A 12,298-nucleotide genomic window follows, 5' to 3' on the forward strand; every position below is an offset into this window, starting at 1 on the left:
CATAAATGTATCTTTTCAGTTTCCATTTGAAAAAGTGACTATACTGGTTTTGGCTAGGCTAGAGTTAATTTTCTTCATAGTAGCTTATACTGATTTAAAGTTCTGATGAAAACAGCGTTGATAACACAGGGATGTTTATATTACTGCTGAACAGTACCTACACAGTCTCAAGGCCTTCTGTTTCTTACTCTGCCACCCCAGTGAACAGATTGCAGGGTGCACAGTAGATTGGGAAGGGACACAGCCAGGACAGCTGACCCCAACTGACCAAAGGAATATCCCACATGACACCATGCTCAGCAATAAAAGCTAGGGGGAGGAAGAGGAAGGAGGGAGCTTTCAAAGTCAGGACATTTGTCTACCCAACTAACCATTACATGTGATGAAGCCCTGCCTTACTGGAAATGACAGAACACCTGCCTGCCAATAGGAAGTAGCACACAAATACCTTATTTTGCTTTGCTTGTGCACACAGCTTTTGCTTCATCTACTGAACTGTCTTTATCTCAACCCACAAGTTTTCACACTTTTACTCTTGGTTCCCTTCCTCATCCCACTGGGGTGGGGAAACGAGTGAGTGGCTGTGCAGTGCTTAGCTGCCTACTGGGGCTAAACCACACAGTGGTGTTGATAAACGTTCAATCTGTACCTAACTTATACTTAAGAATAACATGCTGGAAGAATACTTGCTGTCCAGTACTTACATATGATAGGAAACAGCTTCATCACAGTAAAAGCCGCTGCTCTACCACTCAAATATTAGCCTTTCTACAGAATGTGCAGCCATACTTACTGGTGATTCGATATCTTCCAGAAGTAATACTGAGCACCGTTCACACTTCAGCAGAGTCTGGGCCCGATGCATTATTTTCTTGACAATTTTCTCTAGGTCAGTCTGTTCCTCAAAGAGATCATTCACTACTTCCAGTAAAGCCTGCATACAAGGACAGAAAATTCTTGTATTGGTTGTAGAATTAATTAATACATGGAGCACTGCAAAAGACACAATCTCTGGGATTGATTTTAATATGAGAAATCCATTGAAATCTTCATTCAAAGAAAGTTCTTAGTGATTATGGCAACAGAATTGGGGTGGGGGTATCTGAAGAAAGAAAGAAGTACTTCTTAGCTCACAACTGAGCACAATCCAACTCCTAGCAAACAATGGGAATCTTTCAAACTATTTCACTGTGGTCCAAAAATGAAACAATGGCTGTAATGGCACTCTCCAAGTATGTAGTATGGATTGAGTTACTCGATTTGCTATATTGAATTTGCTGGTGCATTTAAACTCCATTTTACTAATTTATTACCCATTTTGCATGTTCAAAGCTGGAAAGAAAAAAATCACATCAATACTTGCATATTCCAATAGCACTCTGATCCAGTCTTTACCACTAACAACATGTCTGTAAAATACAATGTTTTAAAATGAAGGGCTTCCTCTCTCATTTCATCAGTGTCAAGAACATGTTCTTTCTTACCATGGGTCCAAAGAAGTGTGCTTTTTCCTTTATCCTGATTTAGGGCACCAACACTGAAGAACACATAGGTAAGCATATAAATGTTACTGGTCTCAGCTCTCCTAACCCAGTGGTCATCAGCAAGATGTTGGTCACAGGCACTGGAAGTTGCCACCACTGGTTCTAGTTTGATAAGGAAGGCAAATCATGGGCTTGTCCATCATGTGTTACTTGCCAACTAATTTCAACCATGAACTAGGCCAAGCTAAAGACCACCAAGAGAAATGCAATTAAGTATGGGCCACCATGTAACTGCCAAATAACAATGATAATTGTTATGCTTTGGAAGGCTGAAGTGGCAACAAGAAACAGAGAATCTGTATATCTGATCCAATTTCCTGATGTGTCCAACCACCAGAATTTACCATATTCTAATGAAATGTCCCTAATACTCTTCTGCTGAATGCTTCCCCCAAAAGATTAAATGCCAACTCCTCAAATTAATGTTCTGTCTTTTTCTTCATAGCTGTGAAAAAAAAAGTCTGTCATTGTTCCCAGCAGGCTGTGAATCTGCAGCAAATTTTAAGTCTCTATGTTGTCAAACAATTGTTTGAAGATCAAAGAAAAAAAAAAAAAGAAAAAAAAGTCTTTGGCAGAAAATATTTTTTCCCCAAGTCTCCTTTCCATCTCCATCCCAAAAACACAGTGGTCTGTAGTCAGACCTGGGCAGAAGACAAGCTCATATGCTTCTTGACCCTTAAATATATACACTATTTAGAAAGGGCTATTGTTAGTTTTCAAAACCAAGTAAACTAAAGTTTAGTTAGCAGAAAGCATTAGCTTCTACACATGGGAAGGTCCAAAGTCCTGAATATACAAATGTCAGTGCTCAGTACACAGACCCCGCCCCCACTGTAGTTTCACCGGCTTGTAAAGCAAAAGCAGGTTCAACACTAGCAGTCTATTTCTATTGAAGCTCTGGAGCTGTGAACCATGGTAACAGAAGTATCATTTCCTGTCATTGCAGGAAAGGTAATTTTTTTTTTTTTTTAAAGCCAACAATTATCAAAACCACCTCAAAATTACCATTTTATTTCTTAAAAAAAAAAACAACCTCTCTGAGAAGAAAATGACATTCAAGCTCCGCATTATTTTCACTTCTTTGGAGCCTCCTGTCCCAACTCATGCATGGCATCAGCAATCATGACTAATGTGAGTAATGTATCTATACAGACACATGCTGTCAAACCCCCTCATATACAGACTTTTTTCTTGCTTCCTTTACAAAGATATATCCACATTATTTGCACATGAATTGAATATTTCAAATTCAGGATGGCAAAGGTTTGATATTACTGGAGTTTTAAGAGAGTTTGAATCTCTGCCAAAGTAACACTCTCTCCTGCACTGCCTATGTCACAAACACAATTGTTTCAGCACTATGAAACAGGGAACTGACATCAGGAAACAACAGCCACCACCACGAGCGTATTTCCCTCCCACGCTCCCTGCTGGCTGCCTCAGTCAAGATAGTGATCTGTTGAAAATGCATTTTTTGAAATAAAACATAGTCAAAACTGTCTGCTTAGCAAACATATTTGCATAGCTGGAATCTGAAGAAACAATAGACAGAAGTTTGATATTCGTCCAATATACATTGTTTTACTTACCCTGCTTCTGTCATATTCCTTCCTTGAAGCTGCAAATAGCTGGGCATTGGATATGGCAATCCCACAGAATGGGAGATACATCTGCATCACCTAGTACCAAAAGAAACTCCCAGTCATTAAAACCAATGCAATTAGACACTCATGATACTAGCAAAGAGATCTAAACGTAGGGGACATATCCCAGGAGGGTCTCAGCTTACTCATTCTTTAAAAAAAACACTGAATATAAAATAAAATCATGGGCAAGGCACATAAAATGGGTGGAACAGAAACTGAATGGATAAGAAAGAACAAATACATTTGAGTTCACAGGTCCCAGCAGTTAGGGTCCTCTGTAAGTTGTCTGGAAAACCGCAGATTCTCAAGTCTGTAAAACGTCCGCTGAATACTACATTAAATTACTGCAGACACTACAACTTCCCTAGAACAATACGTACTTTTCTGGACTGATTTTTTGTTCCAAGCTCAAGAAGCAAGCTTGAGTTACATGTCTGCTGATTTCTAGAGGGCGTAGATTTTGGAGAATACCAGCACAGTGGAACAGCACGTTGATCCAAAACTATTAGTCAGAAAGCTGACTGTCTTCTCAAGGGGGGCAGGGAGTTCAACACGCATGAGGAATTAGGCCTTAATGCATCACCCTTCATTAAGAAAGACTGGATGAGAGGGACTGGGAAAATATTTTGAGGTGCTGGCTATGACTTTAGGCATACCTTAGCGTGGCTGTGTGAAATGAATAAACTAGGCTAGTCAAATATTTGAGTACCTGTAGGACTGGCACTTTCACAAGGATGACAATGGATCAAAGTCCAATAACATTAGCATTTTTAAGCGACATACTGATAACAAGTTTGTAACATACTGCCACTGATTGATTCCCAAGCTTAGGTCTGAGATATTGAGTACATTTTAAAGGTGCTGAATAGCCTTAGCATTTGCAAAGCCAATGAGAGTTGGGGCACTCTGCCATTTACAGAGCCAAAAAAAATGCTGCAGCAGCTAACCTTTCTTCTCCACAGTCTGTTGACTGGGAGATCCACCATAAGAAATCTTTTCTGTGACAAGTTTTGGCATTGAGAAAGTGGCATTTATCTTTGAAATTCAATTTAATTAGAAAAATATTGCTAACGCAGGGAAGTAGGCTATTGAGACTATGTGAGGAAAAAACCCCAAGAGTAGGAAGCATCCAGAAGAACCGAAACAGCAGCAAGTGCTGTTCTACTTTATCTTCCTTAAACACTCCATTGGCTACATGTCTACTTAGTGCGTGTTTGAGTAATGATGAGTTTTCGAAAAGTACCTTCAGATCCTCTGAATTCTGCACCTTCACAGCTGCTATTCTGTCAGAATAACTGCAGATTTTAAGGGTGCAGACAAATACACCTATATTGCTAACGCGCAAACACTTTACTTTCATCCTCTTCCCACAATGGTTCTCTCTGAAGGAAAATGACATACTTTAGACTCTACAAATACTCATCTTTTTGGGGAGGCAGTAATTAAACTAGCCAACTATCACAACAGATCTACAGGAAAGAATACACAAAATGGAAAATCAAGTGTAAAAAATTGCTAAGAGGAGTTCATTTTTTAATTATAAGAACTTATCTGAGTTCTTATATTCAGTTTAGATTTCCAAAATGAAACAAGAAGCCCTATCTATACTTTTTTTGTAATAGTACTAAATATCACAGCCAAGTAAGAGATGCAGAGCAGAAAACTTTAACCTACCAAAGTGAGACTGGGTACATTTTTACTTAATAAAAGTAAGTAAAGACTAGTATTTATTCCCCCACCCCAGCCCTGAAACCTCCATTTCCAAACGTAATATGCCCCTGTGGCAATGGAAAGCATACAAGAAGTTTATGAACCTTTGGCCATCACAAAAACAGTTTGCAAAGATGTCTTTTTTAGGAAGAAGAAAAAAATGATTTTGCAATATTTAAAAACACCGCTTTCTGGAAACCAAATTCCAGGAGACTAACTCTATACAGAAATTAACATCCATAAAACAATGGTTTATGAAATGTCAAGAGTCTGGAAAGCTGCTGACTTACATCACTGTTTTTGCCACTTAAACTAATTGTGTAAGGTGCAGTGCAACTAAGAAAGAAACACCAAGCTGTTTAGGATAATCAGCAGAAGAAATTAATAAATGTCCACAGATATGAAGAAAAAACCACAACCATCAGGTAGAGAGGAACCACCCTGTAATAACAGATTAAAAAATTATCCCTGTTTACCTAAGAACAACTGGCAAAACAAAAGCCTACAGTCGTTCCTCTTCTGTACGTTCTGAATGGTAAGGGTAACTGCTGCCTCAACAGCTTTTGTCAAATTATAGTACAGTACTAAATAAACAAAGAATAAAGACGTTTCTAATGGTAACTGAATTTTAAATAAGTTTGGGGGTTTTTTTAACCAAAATTGCAGAATGGAGTAGAATTACCACATTCTGACTTCAAATTACAAATTTAAACCCAAACTACTCAAGACTGCTTTACAAGTACCTCCAACATGTTTGTGCTGTGGCTGTTGGCAGTCCATACAAACATGGAGTAACGTAATCATCTCTCATCTGTCTGAGCCACATACTGTAAGGAGCTGGTATTATTATGTCAGATTGACTTCGGGGATTTTCCCTCCAAAGAGAACACAAATTGTTGAGGAAATGGCACATGCCACCATAAGCTGGATATATCTTTTTCTCTTCCTTCTAAGTGATAGATACATAATTACTAATCCTCTGGTGCTCCAAGGTAAAAACATATTGCATCACTGAACCATAATGCACTGTATGTAATAGAAGACTGTAATTCTGTTTCCACTTCTGCCAATTACTACTATTTATCCTTAAAAAGAAGGATGTAAATTTTCATGAGCATAAAATACAGTCCATATTTTACTGGTTTAATTCTCCAGCATGGATATGCTTCCGTAATATAATACTGACTTTTGGTAACAGCAAATAAATTGGGTAGAAGACTAAATTGCATTGTAAGGACACAGTATCGAAAGGTTGGCCATAGAACATTGTTAAGCAGTGTGTGAAAGGAAATGACACAGATAAATGACATGGTTATTTTAATTTTCCTTGGTGAGACAAGATCTTGTTAACAAAGAGCTGTTTTCTTTTTCCTTGTCTGCTGTTCTTCCAGCAGCTCTGAACAGGCCAGGACAGCTTGCCTCTACCAGCCAACATCCGTACAGGTTTTACCAAATAGTTTTATTACACAGTGAAGCCAACCTGACGCTGGATTTGCAAAGGAATTACTGACACCTGGTCCAAAGGTTGAGTATGCAACATATTTCCATTACACCAATGCACAAAAGAATGGTGTGAACTCATGGGAACACCTAACATACCCTTCTGAAGGACATAAAATAATTACGCTTTGCTATACTGAAGGCCATTAAAAAAATAATTTCCAAGCAAAATGGATTACATCTGAAAGAAAATTTCCTTCCACATCTATTTTGAACTAATGACAGGAAAAGAGCCTGCAGATTTATTAAACAAAGTAATTTCCTGAAAAAACAGATAGACAAAATATAAACCCATCAAAAGTATAGCTTTAACAGGTACACCTCATTAATTTATTCTGGCAAATAAGATTAGTTGTAATGATTCATCACAGTTCTTTGTGGCATATTAACAAACAAATCAGTAAATATGTAATAGTATATTTCATAAAAATGTTCCATTTGAGCAACAAGCTAATCTAATGAACACGCTGAGATGGTGGGAGACAGTACTATTTTTTTGTTGTTGTTGTGCCAACTATAAGGCATTCAGTTACAGTAACTGCAGGTTAACAATATTATATTATGAATTACTTGAGCATTCAGGGTCCAGATAACTTGAGCCAGTTTCTCATAACTAACCCTCCAAGAAGTGCCACATCCTTGGATAGCAACTACACTCACCTTTCAAATTCACAGCAGCATACAAAAGCTAAGAAGCTGTTCAATAAACCGTTCAACAAACTGTTCAATATTTTATCAGGGCAGGAAACATTCTATGAAAAGAAGATGAAGTAATGGGCACTATTACTATATCTCATTCTCTTAATTTCTAAATTATTTCATTATGGGGTTATTTTATGTTAGGAGTATTAAAACACAACTACCAAGGGAATGAACAGGATAAGTATCAGAAGCTTTAATAATCAGTTATGCAACCATTTACATTTTCAGCTATGTCCTGAAGATGACATATCTTTTCTGCAAAAATGACTGCCTTGACCATAGCTATTTTTTCCTTCCCATAGAAGGACATATTCCCATTGCCTTATTATCGCCACATCTCTTCAAACTTGTAGGCCCAAAGTTAGACCTTTAAATCCACAATAAGAACTAAAGCAGTAGCTTGATGCTTGGAAGTACAAAGGATTCCCAAATTCTGCAGTATTAACTGCTAGGACAAGAAAGCTGCAACCCGTGGTTGTTTCACTGCTTCTCTATGGCATCAGTTCTGAAATCCAAATGAAACACACCAGTTGTCCCTCAGAATTTCAGAGGACAATCTTCCATATGTTTCCTCTTCATAATCATAATTTTATAGAACAGAAGTTCCATACCTGGCTGCATAGCTGCCTGGGCACATCACAGCATTTTGACACCTACACTACAGCATCACAATGTCTTCAGATGTGACACTCATTTTCCCTTCATATGGCTTTTCATAGATCCTGAGACATAGAATACCTAAGTTAATAGGATGCTTATCAGTGTGCCTTTGAACTACTAAAAATAAGTTAAAGGTGTCTCTCGTGATCTGCGCTTGGGTTTCACAATAGTTTCATACATGATATAAATTTTTTTAACTGTCAGAAACAGGCAGGAGGAGACCTCTGGCCAAGCTCTTTCTGACGACACTGGTCCTCAAAAGAGACCACCTTTCCCTTCATTGCATGGCCTGGGCATGATGGTTCTTAAGGAACCTGCAAACCCCTCCTTTGCTACCAAGAAAAGCCCTTGCTGGCTTCTACTTTAAAAGTTCAAAAGAAAGCTGTTTTCTAGAATTGGGTGTCTCATCAGAAACAAGTTTTGTTTTCTCTCTACAAGAAGAAGGCATAAAAGCCTTTAGTTTCCTAACTTCAGTGGTTTTTTACCCTCACAAATAGCACAGATTCCACATTAACCACAAAACAGTATAAAATATTACTTTCCTTACCCTATTTAGGAATACAGGTGTTCATATCTACAGATCTCAACATGTTATTTTAAAAAAAGGAAAGCAAAAGACAGGTAATAATATAAGCAATGAAGCTGCATGCATGCAGACCTGCAATGCAGTAATTTACTAGCTACTTCTGAAAAATAGCCAATGCTGCAATGGCAGCACACTGCAGAGTTAAAATGCTAGCTTCACGCTTGCTGGCTGGAAATCAGCCCTGAGTCCAGCTTCAGCTAAATGCAATGACATTTACCCTGCCTCCCCTGCATGCAGTTTTGCCTGCACTAAGCATCCTCAGAGAGCACCCACTGCCATAACTATCTGATAAATATAGTCTAACTCACGGCTTCTGACATACTCCAAGCATCCCCCTGCCTGTGGTCACAAAAGAAAACAATTCCAATGTCTGATGGAAGAAAGGAGCCCTTCAGCAAGGCTTGCATACCCAATCTGGCACAAACTCCAGGTTAAGCTCTCAGCAAATGCTTGTCTGGTTCAACTGTTTTCTTTAGCGGCCACAGGAGCAACTTTTCTTTACACAGCTTGCTTGGTAAGCCTGGGGGGGAAGTAACCTAGTACAGGCTTCCTAGAAAGAGAAAAAACAAGTCCTTTTAAAGTAAATGTTTTTATTATAGTTTAAAGTTATGTTTTGTGAATGTACTTAAAACCAAGTCAGGGAAGCCAGCTGCTCTTTGAAACAATTTCGAAAGTGTTAAAAATGGGTTCAGAGAATGAAATATTCTACTGAATTCTGGAAACGATAAACCAAAATCAATTGCGCTGCGGTTAAGCACAAGCTTTCATCAAAACTCCATTACTTTCTGCCAACTGTGGAGGGTCTGGTTATCCATGTCTCTGATAAAATCTGTTCATCACCTAGGTTTGCAATTCTCAGAAATATTTTCCAAAATTATTTTTCCACCCCAAACATGGGCAGAACAATTACTTGGTGGAGACACCCCATGAATTATGGGCATACAAATAGGGCACATAGCTCCTGCTTATATCAGTGAGCCTGCCAGAGGCTCCTGGGCCAATTTTCTATTGCCTCTAACTCTTTTTTTTTTTTTTTTTTTTTTTTAGTTTCCATTTGCCTGTGATTACTATTTATGCAGTACCATAAAAATGCCCTATTGCTCACAAACATACAGCAGCATCTCTGTCCTATAAAGCTCACTAGCTAAGGAAGCTTTTGGTGCCTGTGAATAGCCTGAAAAGGACCACAGGAACATTCCTTCAGTACTGACTCTGCTTGCCTGCCTCATATAATTACTGGCACACATTCAAACTAGATAACTGTGTCACCAGACAGATTACAACACACGTCTCCTGTAGGAGCAGACTTATTACAGTTTTAAAACCTGAATCCTATGTAGGTCACTGTCCTCACAAGCCATGGCACTGGGAGACTAACACATGCAGGACCAAGGGGCAGGAGAGGGCAGGAGTGCTGCTTAAAACGTCTTCAGCCTCAGCCTCTTACCTTTTTCCAGGCCCCCATCACTGCCCCCCCGGTTGCTACAGCACAAACCCCATCATCTCTCTTTTCTGCTACGGGCCTATGATCTTTAAACTGGGAAAACAAATGAACACATTTAATTTGATTTACAATAATGTAATTGTTAAACCATTTATCCAGTCAGAACTATACACATCTACTAATCTTATTTCATTTTTCTGGCAGATAATTGGAGGTTTCTTGCCCCAGTCACTTTAGAGCTAAACATAATTCATATCTGCCGTCACTAGCAGGAGGTGAAGCTCAAAAAAATATCTAAACAAGCCACACTGAATTACTGTCATACACACAAAAACATTGGCAGTGGCTATTAAACCTATTTTTAGCAATATTCTGTAAAGACATATTTAAACATTTTAACACTGCATTGAATTTAGCACGCCATATAAAGTAAGAAGGACAATAAATTGTACTGTAAATTTCCACAGAACACCTTATTTTAAATGCTGGTGTTCCAAATAAATCTGAAATATAAAAACATTTCTGCTAAAGACTAGAAAGCCAAAAATAATTTAAATATATGTAAAATGGCTACTATTCTAGGATCCAATCTTCTGATCTCATACATGCAAAAATCCAGCTTTTTTCACTGGAAATTTCTCCTTATTTTACACACACCTGAATCAGTGATACCCAGTATTAAGGCCTGTCCCAGCAAACACTTCAAACTGACACTCAGTTAGTTATTCAACATATGAAACTAAGCCAGGATTTCCAGCAGGAAGAGGGGGGACAAGAGAAGGAGAAAAGTTACACTATTAACAATAGTGGTTCTATCAAAATAAGAAGTGTATGAACTGGGGAAGAGTAGGGGTAATAGTCAAAGACAAAAAAGCAGTGACACAAGGAGCGTCACCACGCTAGTGTAAGCCCCTGTAAACCCAACGCCTGGCATTCAGCACTTAGTCCTGGGGGTTCAGCCAATGCACATCAAGCTTGAAAGCAGGGAAAAGTCACCTTGCAGGCAGCCCCAGTGAGGGCTGAAAAGTTAAAAGCAGTATGAGTAAACCTGTAAACCAACACGCTTCTATATTATAAGCAAACTGAAAGCCATGGAGACTCCTCACTGTAAAGGCTACTGAGGACTCTCAAATCTGCACGGTGGAGGTATGCACCACGTCTGTGTGAGCGCCTGCAGTTGGAAGGCCTTTAAATCAACCCAACAATTATAGATGATGTTTCCTTATCAAGTTTAGGGTTTCCATCCATTGGTTTTGAAAGTTAGCAGGGCACCATCCTTTGTAGCAAAGTCTTACAGAAAAGTGCTAGGCAGCTTTTATTAGTTCATCTGAAATAGCATTGAGCAGCATCATGAAATGTCAACAAGTGTCCTCAAAACCACAACTCCTACCCACCACCTAACTTTCTCTTCTTCAAAGGCTGAACATCAGTCATCTTTGACACATCCAAATTTTACCATCACCTTAATAAAAGTCAATCTGAGAGGGTTCACAGAGGACATTTTACCTGTGTAAAGTTTTCTAGAGAGACCAAGAGGGGCTCTTACTGCCTGGCTGCTCTCTCCTGTTTGAACACGAGCCACTAAAGGCCAGTCCCCAGGCACAGCAGCCTGCAGCCATTGAGTTCTGCAGTGCCTTAAATCTCAGTACATGAAAGCACTTTGGCAGACCATGAGAAAGTTTTACAGCAGCCATATCATGCCATAATTTTTTTCTAGAGACAGCAAAAATGAGCCAAAGAAAGATCAATTGATTTATCTGAGGGGAGGAAGAAGGTCACAAAAAAAGATTTTATCAAAATTTTGAAAAAGCTCCTGGTTCCCACTATGCCTGCATCAGTGGACCCAGCCTGCCCAAGACACTGTTTATAAAAGCTTTATGCTTTATAAATGTAGCTGCATGAGACGGAAAGATCTTGGTATTGGCACTGCAGAGTGAGAGCAGTGAAGAATGATACTATCAACACACACATGCACACACACAAAAAAATAGCTGCAGATCAGAACTTTAAATTGGCACAGAAGAATTAATAAGTATCACTATAAAATTGATTTTTCCTACAACACAATTGCAGACTTTGGTTTTATCATGTCAAATTGCACCACGTGTCTGATCTCTTGCAGGTAACTGACCATGCTAACTGAATGGTATTGAAACCAAGAATAAATTCCATATGCATCCATACACCGAGAATGTCATCTTCAAGTCAACAGTTCTACTTACAACTCAGTTGTCAACTCCCAATTCTTGTCGATGATGAGAACTAAATTTGTTTACATACTTCTTGCCGCAGTTTTAAATATTAGAGTACACAAACTGAAAATTATTTCTACTAATTCTTGGCTTAGCCATAACTGAATGAAGATGTCTTCTTTTGCTTTTTGTACAAATTAAATTTTAATCTGGAGCCAGAGTACAGGCACAGAATCAGAATCACAAACTGGTTGAGGTTGGCAGGGACCCTTGGAGGTCATCTGGTCCAGCCCGTGCTCAAGCAGGACCACCTA

At 38.8% G+C, this 12,298-nt stretch overlaps 1 protein-coding gene across 1 annotated transcript in view; it reads right to left on the minus strand.

Moving 5' to 3' along the window:
* PDE11A (phosphodiesterase 11A) overlaps nucleotides 1–12,298 on the minus strand; it is a 135,326-nt gene that overhangs the window by 78,779 nt on the left and 44,249 nt on the right. The window contains exons 3-4 of the mRNA XM_037397623.1: nucleotides 3,134–3,223; nucleotides 794–934 (exon numbers count right to left, since the gene is read on the minus strand). Of these exons, the coding sequence (XP_037253520.1) occupies nucleotides 794–934; nucleotides 3,134–3,223 (231 nt within the window). The remainder of the gene's footprint in view (nucleotides 1–793; nucleotides 935–3,133; nucleotides 3,224–12,298) is intronic.

The sequence above is a fragment of the Falco rusticolus genome, chromosome 8, assembly GCF_015220075.1.
Source record: "Falco rusticolus isolate bFalRus1 chromosome 8, bFalRus1.pri, whole genome shotgun sequence".
NCBI lineage: Eukaryota > Metazoa > Chordata > Aves > Falconiformes > Falconidae > Falco > Falco rusticolus.